The sequence below is a fragment of the Branchiostoma floridae genome, chromosome 4 (assembly GCF_000003815.2).
Source record: "Branchiostoma floridae strain S238N-H82 chromosome 4, Bfl_VNyyK, whole genome shotgun sequence".
NCBI lineage: Eukaryota > Metazoa > Chordata > Leptocardii > Amphioxiformes > Branchiostomatidae > Branchiostoma > Branchiostoma floridae.
In genome coordinates this window covers 31312069-31326205 of record NC_049982.1, presented here as the reverse complement: position 1 = coordinate 31326205, position 14137 = coordinate 31312069, and the positions used below count along the sequence as shown (strand labels likewise).

The following is a 14137-nucleotide window of genomic DNA, read 5'->3' as shown; positions in this document are numbered from 1 at the left end:
CCACGTTTAGGGAGACACAATAAAGGTTTTGAAGAAATATATCTACGGATAGAGAGATTTTGACACTTAAGTATAAGAAGTTAAAAGTAGGTGAACGTACAATATTAATGACGGCGCCAAAACTACTAGTTGTTTGTGACCGACTTCGGACACAATTTCTCGATGGCGGTAGGGTTTCTAAGCTAACGACATCAGTTGAGTGACTATCAGACATTTTAAGGTACACAAACACCTTGAAGACTGGAGACCCCTGGAATACAGAGTTCAGGCCACTTTTAAGGACTGTTTCACATCATACCTGACTTATCCGCAGATTTGCCCTTGTCTTTGTTGTCTCCGCCTTTCGACTCGAATGTCAGGTACGTCTTGTTAGGTTTCTTCCTGTTGGACAAGACCGGTTCATATGGCGAAAGTCAATTTAAGTTGTGGTAATATAGCGTTTGTGGCATGAAAAGAAAAAGAAAAACTTAAAAATGTGATTTATGGACATTTATAGATATGGCCAAGCTGATTGGATTGTAAGGATAACGTTCGCGTGCACCGCGCGAGTGAAGGTAGCCTGGTTACCAAACCCCAGCCCGATCTCAAGTATCTATCGTGCAGGGGTCTAGCCGGATGGGATATGCCGGGTTCTCAATTTTGCCCCTTATACTGGGCAGAAAACTCCCCCAATAGAACAGCAGCAGGATCAGCAGGAGGTAATACACCCTACCATGATTGGTTAAAGACCCCCAACTGTATTTTTTGAATCCATAACAGTGACCACTAAGTACCTGATTCGCTACTGTAATAGCCTGCTGACCAACTGTGGTGTGTTGTAGCTGGCTACCTGTGGTTTGAGTGGTCATACACCTTAGGTTCTCCTCTCTCTGATCAAGGGCCTTCGAAAACATTTCTACAGCCATCCTGCCAGACCCCAACACAAATGATATTTGTGAGGTTGGGGTATGGTATCCAGGCGCGAGTGAAGGGTTAATCGAACAAAGCAGCTGCAAAATGAAACATGAATTGCAAAGGAATGTCGGGAAAAGGATACCAATGCCGTAGACAATTTCAAAGAAGAGGAGGTGAAAGAATAAGTACACTGTATGTAATTTGTTTAACCGTCCTGGACACTTAGATTTCATAATGAAGGCAAAATTCGTGCCAAACTTTTTTTGTGTCACGCTCGCATCAGTTTCGGGATTCTCAAATGATCTCATCCTTAGAAACGAGAAACATCGCCTAACAAGAAACCACCGTTACTTACGGGTCGGGAGGTGGAGGGGTCAGGTCTTCGGGCAACGTCTCGAAGAACGACAGCACTTCCTCGTGTTCGGAAATCTTCGGCTCGGCAATCGCAACTTTTCGGCAATAGCCGTCGATCGTCAGCATCCTCTCGTCCGCTACCTTGAATTTCTCGTTCCCAAACCATCTCTGTTCTGTGGATAACACCAACATTTTTTTCTCAGTTTATTCCTTATTTCTTGAATTCCTATGACAATCCTTAAATACTGGCAGCCATTTCTAAACCGGGGCCCGGCCGGGATATTTGTAGAAACGAAAACAAAATGTTTATCAAGGAATATGCACATACGAGGGGCGTTCAATAACTTTGACCCAATTCCAGTTGTCTGATCTAGATGAAATTTTGCATGTGTAATGATTCATATCTCTATAGTTTATGTTGCAAAACAAGAGCGAGCTCTGAACTAATTGTGGTTTCTGATTTACTGGTGTTTGAACTGAGTTAGGTGTGAAATGTAGCCAGTTGAGTGTCGCTCAGTGATCCGGTTTTTGTATTTGAAAGGACGCACACCAAAGGAGACTTTTGATGAAATGAAAGAAACTTATGGTGATGATGTCCCATCATATGACCTTGTAAAACGCTGGCATCCTGAATTCAAATATGGCCGGAAGTCTGTGGAAACAGCTCCCAGACCCGGTCGTCCCTCTTCTGTCATTGATGAGGCATCTGTTGGAGGACCAACATGGGGTGTCCTACAAAACGGTGTCCAGAGCTACATCAAACGATGGGAGAAATGCATAACACTGTTTCATTAATCTCCTGCTATGGGAAATGAGTCAGAGTTATTACTTATTGAACGCCCCTCGTATCATGCTGAAGATTAATATTCCTATGTTCCGTGTATTTTGCTGTCTCTTATATCATACTTTTCGTTTTCGAGAGCTGTCCGGTCAGGCCCCGGTTTAGAAATATGGTAGCTTAACGGACTAGTATTACAATAAAGAAATACCTGAACAGAAATGGAAATACAGCCAAACCTGCACGAGCGACCACCTCGTCATGGTGACCACCTGGTCATTACGACCGTTTTTTTCTCAGTCACGAAAATTGGGTCGAAAAAGCCTGTTTGGGTCGGATTGTGACCGCCATTACAATGTTATGTTCAAAATAAAGATGGCGGCGGATGCACGTGGGTGGGTCATTTGGGGCGTCTTCTGTAATATGAAAGGAAACTTTAATTTGTTTGAAACTAAAAATTGAATTTAGTTGTTACAGAAGTTTGTTCAATGCCATTAAACACTACGGAACCATTTATACTATACCACGGGCATGTTTTGAAATAATACTCTTCAAACCGATCACCTGACAAAAACGACCGGTTTTGTTTGGTGCCTCGGGTGATCGTCTTGAACAGGTTTGAATTTCTATTCCTGGTAAGGGCACCAAGTACCTAAGCCCACACCTCAAACTTCATTGAGGTTTGTGTCCTACGAACTCTTGTTAGATCACGTAATGGCGACGCTTACTCGGTAGGGGTGGGATCGTCTGGTCCTTCCTGCTCACTGCCCCCGTCTCTATGGGGAACAACTCGGAAAGCTTTTGCTGGAATAAGAAAAGAAGAAAAAGAAGAATAACTTTATTGTAACAATTGTAACAGGTACAATGTAAGCACTTTACGTTCCACCTCATGGCAGACGTAGACGGGGACGCCAACCTACTACTTATCTACAGTACGTCCAACGGCTAATGGGAGACCATCATGGCCAGATCACCCCCAGGCAGCTTCGCCAGCTCGCTGCCGATAGACGGAACTGGAGAAGGCTTGCGGTCGCCTGCGCTGCAGCCGAACGATGAATTGAATGATCGAATTTTTATTGCTCAACAATCGCACAGGGTACAATGTATGGCAACCAATAACAACTAAAAACTATACAGACAATAGTACTAAGAGGCTACATACAAAACAAAAAATCAAAACATTATCAATAACAGTACAGTTATGTATAACAGTACAGTTATGTATGATTAATCTGGTCTCGCATTTGGAATACATTATAAAGAAACTGACCTACGTAGACGGATACATGAGTTGAACATGAGAGCAATACATGGAAGATATCGTTTTCTGCACCAGCGAGAGAGATGTGTGTTTTGGTTCTAATATTCTTAAACAATGTTTCTCTCTCTTTACTGTACGTAGGACATTTCATAACAAAGTGGAATTCATCTTCTATATTTGCATGACATGTAGGACACAGTCTCTGAGTGGATGATGATGATGATGACAATGTATGGCAATGTGTGTATACAATGGAGTTGAACTATGTACTACTACTTCCACTAAACTAATCTAATCTAATGTAACAGCATAAACAATCTGGTTAATATCATACAGGCCAATACTTCAGAACATCATGTTAATATTGCATTGTCTCGTTTTTGCAAAGGGTTGTAAATGAATTGGCCTACGTAGGTAGATACCGGTGCAATGGCCTAGTGGGTAGAGTGTTCGCCATGTATTCGGTAGGTCGGGAGTTCGATCCTCGGCCGAGTCATACCAAAGACTTAAAAAATGGTGCATGCTGCTTTCTCTGCTTAGCACTCAGCATTCGGAAGAGTATGGAAGTTGAACACACTACCAGTGGACTAGCCCCCTGCTGTTGTGATTGCGTTGTGTGGCCCAAGGGCTAATGAAACGGAGATGGGCGCCGCCCTATCCGCTATCAGGCGCGGGAATGACTTTAACTTTTAGCTAACGTAGGTAGATATAGGAACAGGACATGGTAATACCATATGGAATATCTCTAGATCTGTCTTAGCATGTGGTAGTACTGTATCTGACTTAAGGTGGGGTCACACGTGCGTATATATTCAAGTCCGTTTAAGGTGCGTATGACGCTCTTAGTCTCTACCAGGCTCCACAGGTCGCGGGAAAAAAAGTGCGAATTGGACAAATGTAGATACATAACATGCCAGATGAGTTAGCTGACCGAGAATTATGGTTAGCGACCCAGCTAACTCGTCTGACATGTTACCTGTTTACGTTTGTCCAATTTCTATCATTTTTACAACGACCTGTGGGGCCTGGTGGAGGCAAATACTCCCATGGACGCCTCATACGGACTTAAATATATACGCAGTTGTGACCCCACATTTACATACAATAGGTTGTAATAACTTTTGATGGTCTCCTTCGTAGGTCGGACAACCCATATTATAAAGTGGAATTCGTTCTCTATGTCATTATGGCATGTGGGTTGTGGTGTCGACCATTTTCAATTTGTAGGGCATGAGCACTTATCATTTTAGTTTTTTAAGGTTATTTCTAAAAGATTTGTTTTCAACAGATATTTGACAGATATTGCAGCGCGGTCGCATGCTGATCGCAGTGCGGTCGTAGCTAGACCACAGCGCGGTCGCAGCTAGATCGCAGCGCGGTCGCAGCTAGATCGTAGCGCGGTAGCAGCTAGATCGCAGCCATATGAGGTCCGTATGGAAGTCTAGGCCTCTACCAGGCTCCACAGGTCGCTGGAAAAATGATATACATATATATTGGATAAAAATAGACTAACGTAACGTTACATGCCAGAAAATAGAATGTAGATGCCAGTGGGGTTAGCCGACTGCAAACCATACTCCTTGGCAAGCTGACTCCTCCTGAATGTTATATGTCTATATATCTCCTATTTCAATCATTTTTTTCAGCGACCTCTTGAGCCTGGTAGAGGGTAAGAATTCCATACGGATCTCATACGGACTTACATGTAACATTATACGCACGTGTGGATCTGACTTTAACAGAGTTTAATATTTAGACCGTGTTACTCACGTGAAGCTGGAAGAAAGCGCTGTATCGTCTGTAAATGATGAATTCACTCCCCTCAGACCACTTCACGGACAGGATGTATAACTGTGGAACGATAAATATTTGTTAGCCATATACATTCATAAATATATTGGAAAATTCCGTGTAGATTCGGTCTTGTTAATAGTGAACTACAGTATTGCAAATGTGTTTAAGCCACAGCAAGTAAATCTTATGGATGACATCTTATGCAGAGTGCAAAAATAATGAGAGACAGCGAAAAAAAACAAGATGGGTAAATATTCAAAATAGACACCATAAACATCGTAACAATATTTGAAATGACAAAACGTGGCATCGACATTCATTCCTGTATTAAAGAAGTAAACTAGTGTAGTAAATGTGATACTACTAGTGTAGTAGACTGGTATCACTTGCCAAGCTGTCAACTGCATTCATGGCTTCCATATTGGTGGCACTTTTTTTACAACTATCCAATAAATTTCACTTCTGCAACTATAGTCATGGCTACCTCCCTAGTGTCACTTCTACAAGAATGATTATTAGGTTACGACACAACATGTTTGCCTATTTTGGTCTATCTGACCATCCCCGAAGAGGAAAATAAATCTTTTTTTTTTCTTCTTCTGAAATCAGACGGAAATTAATGCGCGCGCTGATGTCAACCATAAGATTTACTTGCTGTGGCCTTTGAGGAATTACAACACAAAGAATCTTGAAACACTGAATGAACAGTTAAATCATATAAATGAAAATCTCTTCCTCTGTGTCTCTATCTCCCATTCATCTAACCCATATTGTACACAAATAGGTAAATATATAAAGGAATATTTGGACATTGGTGTAAACGAAACGTTTAGACCCAACATGTTGACTTATTCATATCTATCCATTGATACAAATATGTAGGTAATTTATTCGTATGCACTTATTTGTTTAACGTTATATGTATAGTTGTAGTAGACCGTATGAAGGTCGCTGTACTTTTAATACGTCGGTATTTCTATCCCTCTTCGATTAAACGCACCCTCTCTACATGGCTTCAAACAACATTTTCACTCAGATGTGCAAAGGTTAGGTGTGACAGGTCGTTCGGTGTAACATAACATATAACCAGCTGCTGCCGCGCCGCGTGCCTGTGACGCTGGTATGTTACACCGAAGGGCGGTTGTGCCGGCTATGTCGATAGAGATACAGATATAAGTATATCATTTTTAAGCATTGAATAGTTTGTGTACACCTAATAGGTCACAGCAAGTAAATTTTATGGATGACCTCCTCTGCAGACTGCAAAAATAGTACGATACGGTGAAAAAAAACAAGATGGGTAAAAAACAAACAAGATGGCTACATTTTCTAAAATATGCACCATAAAGTTGTGATGACTGTTGTAAAAAGAATTAAATGGACAAAAGATGGTATCAGAGCCAACAAGGCATTCATTCCTGTATTTAAGACATGTACTGGTGTGGTAGAAGTGACACTGGCATCACCAAAAAAAAAAAAACACAACAAAGTTGGTAACCACACTTATATTGGTGTCACTTTTACAACTATACAATAAGTTTCATTTCTACAACTACAGTCCTGGGTCACTTCTACAAGTACAATCATTAGGCTACAACCCAATATATTTGCTTATTTTGGTACTTAATCGTCATGCTGACCATCCATGCAGAAGAAAAAAAAATCTTTTTTTTTTCTGACTGAAATCAGGCATAGATTAATGCGCGCGCTGATGTCATCCATACAGTTTACTTGTTGTGGCCTTAGATCATAAAGCATAAACGTGGGGACAGCGCAGGTTGGTACCGTTAAAGGCCAGTACCTACTCCGTCCTTCAGGTTTGACATGCTAACAAAAGACGGACATAACTCAAAACAAACGAAGTGTAAATCCATGCCTCAAGTCAACTTCTAATTCTTTATGTAACATTCGGGGATATCGCGACGTTGAGTCTGTATTTCATTGATAGTAATAGTATAATCTGAGTGTACCATACGTGTCAGTCATAGGAATGTACATTAAACAAGCGATTTTATAGCCTGGATGTCAGACTGTTTGTAGGGCGTATACAGTCCGTCTCTTCGGCTTTAGGGCTAACTGAAATTAACGCTAGTTCGCCTTTATCCGTTGGGTAACCTATATCCGTTGTATTTAAAAAAAATGGGTATCTAAGGACGTCAAGTCTACGGACTGTGGTTTAAAAATTGTTTCCTTTTCAAATAATGAAGTTTGAAAATACCAACCACCTACTTGACATCCCCAAATTCCCTGCTTTCAAATACAACGGATATAGGATACCCCGCGGATAAAACTATCGTTAACCACAGGGCTGCTGGGTTAGACTAATTGTGTCTGTGGCAAAATATCCTCGGTGACATGTTGGCCCTAGAGCCGAGGAGCTCGCCTGTATAGCCCATGGAAACAGTCTGGCATCCAGGCCAGGTAGGTGATTTCGACAAGACACCTGGCCAGACTGGTTTTGAAACACACGTGGATACAGTCACGCTATTGCCTTGCCTTGCCTAGTCGACCCCCGGAGGGGACGGGGTAAGTCCATGCTATTGAGTCACGCGTGGAAGGGTCAAATTGGATTTACAAAGTTTTTCATTCACAACCAAGAGAGAAAAACACAGACGATATCTCGGTGGCACGCACTACAACCAGGTGCCATGGTTGTGAATAAAAAGTTATTTTGTCCAGGGTTTTCTTGAACATTTTGAAATTTGATACAGCTCAAACTGAACGTGTTGGCGATAATTTAGCCTGAGTTTCAACTTCTGAAATATGGACCAGATGTCGGAATACAGAAGGAAACTGGTCATAATTTACGAATAGTTACTTACCCTGCGGCAAAATGACAAATAGATTGTGCTAAAAATAAAGGGAAAGCCCCTCCCCTAGCCACGAGATATTGCAATGTCACCTAATTGTCAGAAGTCAAATATCAAACGATTATTCTTTTGAAAATACACTGATTCAACCATATACTGGATCATTCCAACGCACAAAAGAGAGGACATATTGACGCTAGCATGACACATGAGGGTCGGTACGATTTGACCCTGCGTATATGTGTGTGACTACACAATTATAAGTTGTGGATTGAAAATCTAGGGGATGTCCCTGTAGCTCAACTAGTAGCAACCTCACAGTATACTGGTCCCGGCTTGGGGTACGACTGTCTTTCGTAAGGGACGTAAAATGGGGGTACCGTGTTCGAGGGGGTGCCTCGAGCACGTTAAGGGGGAATGTCTAGACCCCCCCCCCCCCATGTAAAATGTACCCTGCTACAGAAACAGCGAGGAAACTTAAACTGACCCATGTATGGCTATGCACTACAATGTGAACGACAACAATATTGAAAACCTGTGTGGTACTTACGTAGTGTTTGTTCGGCACGTAGCGCTTCTCTATTCCCAGGAGACTCACACCTGTGATAACCCTCTTCGACCTCTGGTTTCCGAGTTCCGTCATTTTGGAGCACGTCTGCGTGTCTGTCCAAGTGACTCCTCACCCAGAAAAAACACCAACTGACGCTTGACGTCCACTGTAGATTAATGGTTCTTAAACGCCGGTTGAAATCGTCCACTGATTAAGGGTGAGTCCAACGTGTGTAGAGGGGGTTCTGTACGGCATTGGTCTTAGTTTCGCCGAAGTAAGGCTAACAGACAATCCTCCGAGTCTTTATCAAATTTCTATACGTAACTGTAAGTTGAATCCAAGACATGAAGCCTTGTGAATGTACTGTGCATACAGCGCTAGCGTGCTGTCCCTTTAAAATTTGTGGCGCCCCCTGTGTGTAGTGGTTCAACTTATTGAGATCTTCCGGAAAGTCCACTATTATTCTGTGTACCGACGACACTATAAATCACTAAGCCATTGTCGACAAGGTCAAAGGGTGTCGTCTTTCAGAGCTGCAATTTTCTTCTTGAATCCCCTTTTTTTACAGACAACTATGGTTCTTAGTTTTTGTCAATAAATAGACCCATATATTGACCTGAAATTGACATACGCCAGAAGCAGGGTAAACTTTTTTGCAGGGAGGGATTGGCCTTATAATTAGGGGCACTGAGAGCTACACCAAGGGGACTTAGCGCTACCCTGGGGTTACTGGTGAGCGCTACACCAGGGGTACTGAGAGCTACACTTGGGTTACTGGTGAGCGCTACACCAGGGGTACTGAGAGCTACACTTGGGTTACTGAGCGCTACACCAGGGGCACTAAGTCCTAAACCAGGGTTGCTGAGCTCTACACCAGTAGTACTGAGCGCTACACCAGGGGCACTGAGAGCTACACCAGGGGTACTGAGCGCTACACCAGGGGTACTTAGCGCTACACCAGGGGCACTGAGAGCTACACCAGGGGTACTGAGCGCTACACCAGGGTTCCTGAGCGCTACACCAGGGTACTGAGCGCTACACCAGGGGTACTGGGTGCTACACCAGGGGCACTGAGAGCTACACCAGGGTTCCTGAGCGCTACACCAGGGTACTGAGCGCTACACCAGGGGTACTGAGCGCTACACCAGGGGTACTGAGAGCTACACCAGGGGTACTGAGAGCTACACCAGGGGTACTGAGCGCCACACCAGGGGCTCTAAGCGCTACACCAGGGGTACTGAGCGCTCTACACCAGGGGTACCGAGAGCTTACACTTGGGTTACTGAGCGCTACACCAGGGCACTAAGCGCTAAACCAGGGTTGCTGACCTCTACACCAGTAGTGCTGAGCGCTACACCAGGGGTACTGAGCGCTACACCAGGGGTACTGAGCGCTACACCAGGGGTACTGAGCGCCACACCAGGGGCTCTAAGCGCTTCACCAGATGTACTGAGCGCTCTACACCAGAGGTACTGAGCGATTTACACCCGGGGTACTGAGTGCTCTACACCAGGGGTACTGAGCGCTACCCCAGGGGTACTGAGCGCTACACCAGGGGTACTGAGTGCTCTACACCAGGGGTACTGAGCGCTACCCCAGGGGTACTGAGCGTTAATGAGCGCTACACCAGGGGTAGTGAGCGCTACACCAGGGGTACTTAGCGCTACCCCAGGGGTACTGAGGGCTACGCCAGGGGTACTGAGCGCTACAACAAGGGTACTGAGCGCTACACCAGGGGTACTGAGCGCTTCACCAGGGGTACTGAGCGCTACACCAGGGGTACTGAGCGCTACACCAGGGGTACTGAGCTCTATTGAGCACAACGACATGGGTAGTCAGCGCTACACCAGGGGTAATAAATGCTACACTAGGTGTACTGAGCGCTACACCAGGGGTACTGACTCAAAGGTACTAAGCGCACTTCACCAGGGGTACTGAGTGAATATGTGGGACCGCGTAGCGCGGCGGGACGTGTTCGGCCCGCGACCGAGAGGTCGCGGGTTCGAATCCAGCTGCCGTGTTACCGATCTTGTGCCCTTGGGAAAGGCACTTTACACGGCTTTCCTCTCTTTACTCAGGTGAAAATGAGTTCCTAGCTTCGGCTAGGGCCGTCCCTCGGATAGGACGTAATATGGAGGTCCCGTGTATGGGGAGAGTCACACCCCATCCACGTTAAAGAACCCACACACGTGCGATGGTGCGGTATATGGCGACTTGAGACAGTTTTGCAAGCTTCCTTACCTCACCTTCAATTTTGCCTCAGTGTTTTGGATCAATATCCTATTTATCTATCATGTTTCTTCACACCTGTGGATGGTATGGTGAAACAGGTGTTTCTTGTCTTTTCACGTTATAATGGATGTTCACCAGGGGTATTGAGCGCTACACCAGGGTACTGAGCGCTACACCAGGGGTACTGGGCGCTACACCAGGGGTACTGAGCGCTACACCAGGGGTACTGAGAGCTACACCAGTGGTACTGAGCGCTACACCAGGGGTACTGAGAGCTACACCAGGGGTACTGAGAGCTACACCAGGGGTACTGAGTGCTACACCAGGGTTGCTGAGCTCTACACCAGTACTGCTGGCGCTTCACCATGGGTACTGAGTGCTACACCAGGGGCTCTAAGCGCTACACCAGGGGTACTGAGCGCTCTACACCAGGGGTACTGAGTGCTACACCAGGGTTGCTGAGCTCTACACCAGTAGTGCTGGCGCTTCACCATGGGTACTGAGTGCTACACCAGGGGCTCTAAGCGCTACACCAGGGGTACTGAGCGCTCTACACCAGGGGTACTGAGTGCTACACCAGGGTTGCTGAGCTCTACACCAGTAGTGCTGGCGCTTCACCATGGGTACTGAGCGCTACACCAGGGGCACTAAGCGCTAAACCAGGGTTGCTGACCTCTACACCAGTAGTGCTGAGCGCTACACCAGGGGTACTGAGCGCTACACCAGGGGTACTGAGCGCTACACCAGGGGTACTGAGAGTGAAACATAAGCAGCAATAAGGGTACATTGTTTAAGATGCCAAGTAATAAGATATCTGTAAATGAATCATTTTATATAATCACTGCTTTACTGCACCATTTGCTTCCAAAGGTGAAATGACTTTAATTCTTAATACAATGAGGACTTAAAAAATCAACAAAAATGAATATAATGGGTTGCTACATTAACACTTCTCCTTATACAGAGTCATTGTCATGATCACCAACCTCCACTTCCACACTTAAAATGGGTTATAACTTATACGTTAAATTTAATCCCTGCAATGGGAATTGACACATCAAACGTTGCAGGAACTCCCTAGCCGGAGAGTGACCTAAGAGGGCAGGAATAAAAGGGACACGCCATATCAGTACAATACAATGAAAGGAATTGTGAAATACGTAACGTTACTTACTTGTCTACCGACTTCGTTCCCTTCAAAGCGTGCTGATGCTGATGCGAAGCTCACTTCCGGGTTCCTCCGGCCCTACAGACCGCTTCTCACCACAGTTTTCCGAAGTGTTCTCAACGTTGGGCGCGATTTGTACAACGCCACTGGGCAGAGAGGTGGCCAGGAATGTTTCCCAGAGCATAGGTATGACGTACTGCCGTACATGGTTTTTAGATGCGACTTTCGTGTGAGTATGCCCTGTGGCCGAGCGGTGTCGGCTGTTTTGTACGGCGGATAGGGACGGGTACGGCGATATTTTTAGGGTACGGCGATATTTTTTAGCGGGTACGGCAGAGCCTAGCGGGTACGGCGATATTTTTCAGCGGGTACGGCGAGATTTTTAGGGTACGGCAGAAAAAAGGAGTTTCATGGGGGTGAGATTTGTATGTCTTTAGATGTCACAACTCCTATAGGCAATGTATTTAAGTTCGTAGCGACTTAATTTCGCGGTAGCGGGAAAATGGGGTTTCGCGGTGGTTTTAAGTTCGCGGTAGCGCCATAGACTGCAGTCTCATACTATAATAGAAAAATGTTCGCGGTGGTTTTAAGTTCGTAGTGTAGTGGTCACCGCGAAAACCTCGAACAGGGCTTCAATCTCTTACAATGTTTACCGTGCCGTTTGGAAAGGAACTACATTTACTCTACATGTATTCGACCTGATTCCACCTGATCGAAGTGAAGACAGTCGAGTGAAGTGCCCATAACAAGGGCACAATATCGGTGGCCTATCAATGGATTCGAACCAAGAACCTCTGGGTTTTAGGTCTGATGATACACCAGACGACCGGCTATTGAACCAAATTACGTTAAGTAAATTATGTACAGATGAAGTTTGAATGCTCTCATGCAATCAAGTTAATGGGAGAAGGCCTACAAGGCCTGAATGTTTGATGATGTATCGCCAACAAAGTGTCATTTTTCATTCACGCCATTACAAGTACAGGCGGTTCGCATGTACCGTTACATGAGGGTCTGCATGGGGGGTCCCGACAACAATTTACGATAAATTCGGGATGGCTGACTATGATTTACGATGAATTCACGAAGGTTACTAACGCTTTACGCTCCATCCTACTACGAATGATAATACGTCAAATAAAATAGCTTCACTACGATTTACGGGAAATTAAAAAGCCCTGCCTACGCCTTACGGAAAAGAGCATGCAGACCCTCTTACATACTTAGGAAGTAAATTATTTGAACAGTTTGGTGTGCACGTGGTCTTGACGTGATCATTCCCTGTGTCACAACAATATCTACCACGGCTGTTGTAGTGGGCTCTGTGGAAGAAGTTCCACTAGATTGACATTCTCAAAAACGTACAACTTGGAGAGGAAACTGGTGTGAAGTATTGACGTCGTGTGTTGGAACTAGAGCGAACAGTTTGTGGCGAAGAAGACAGCGAGACTGACACAACATAGGCGTCACCGAGTGGGACCGCTGACGCTGTGAAGAGATGAGAGGCTATCTTGTCATCTCGGCAATCAGCTGCTGCCTGCTGCTCGTCTCTGGTAGGAACTGTACATAAAATATATGTCTGTACATTGAGGGGGGGGGGGGTGTAACATATGTGATGGGCCTTCTTTCATTTGCTATATCTATTAAAGAAAAAGTGGGGCACTTCGTCTTCCACAGCTTCCAGCCTTCCATATTATTGCTAGAATGGTCACTTGTATCCAATTGTCACCATTGTTATTTATACCAAAGTCTTTTATTTTATGGATGTTTGCTATATTTCCAATGTTGCAATTAGCCCTCGGGCAAGAATTTGCCCCCAAAACTCTCAATTAGAAAAAAAAAGGATTTGTTTGACGGTCATAGTCTACATTTATGATAACACTGTATGCTCAAAATATTAGCATCGATAATTATGAAATTTAAGTGTACAGGAAGGTTGAACAAATGTGGACAGAGAACATGGTACACATAACAATGACATGTATAGTTTTGTTCTTTCACATCTCCACCTAGAACCTTAGATTCAGAAGACTTCGCTGAGGGCTGAAAATTATGGTATGACAAATAGGGCCAAAAAGCTGAGAGAGGAAAAATCATGCTAGCGAGAGAAAATATCATGGCAAGTGGAAACATTTTCTACGAGGGAAAATGAATATCTTGCGCGATAGGGAGGAAAAGTAGGGAGAGAGGAAATATCGCACGAGAGAGGGAATAAAAGTGGAGAGGAAATACCGTAGGAGAGAGAAAATAAAAGTTAAGAGAGAGGAAATAAAAAGAGTGAGAGAGAGAGAGAAAG

General features: G+C 44.6%; 1 protein-coding gene across 1 annotated transcript; it reads right to left on the bottom strand.

Moving 5' to 3' along the window:
* Positions 1-52: 52 nt before the first annotated feature.
* Positions 53-8602, bottom strand: LOC118414844 (neutrophil cytosol factor 1-like). The gene is made up of 5 exons (XM_035819109.1): positions 8442-8602; positions 5058-5138; positions 2755-2830; positions 1250-1421; positions 53-381 (listed from the first exon to the last, which is right to left on the bottom strand). The coding sequence occupies exons 1-5, from the start codon at positions 8532-8534 to the stop codon at positions 288-290; spliced, it is 516 nt and encodes a 171-aa protein (XP_035675002.1). The 5' UTR covers positions 8535-8602; the 3' UTR covers positions 53-287.
* Between the last annotated feature and the right edge of the window lie 5535 nt (positions 8603-14137).

Coding starts and splice junctions, on each gene's coding strand:
- LOC118414844 (XM_035819109.1), bottom strand. CDS start 8,534: ATGACGGAACTCGGAAACCAGAGGTCGAAGAGGGTTATCACAGGTGTG. Junction 2,831..5,057: donor GCGCTTTCTTCCAGCTTCAC/GTGAGTAACACG, acceptor TTCTTATTCCAG/CAAAAGCTTTCCGAGTTGTT. Junction 1,422..2,754: donor GACGATCCCACCCCTACCGA/GTAAGCGTCGCC, acceptor TGTTATCCACAG/AACAGAGATGGTTTGGGAAC.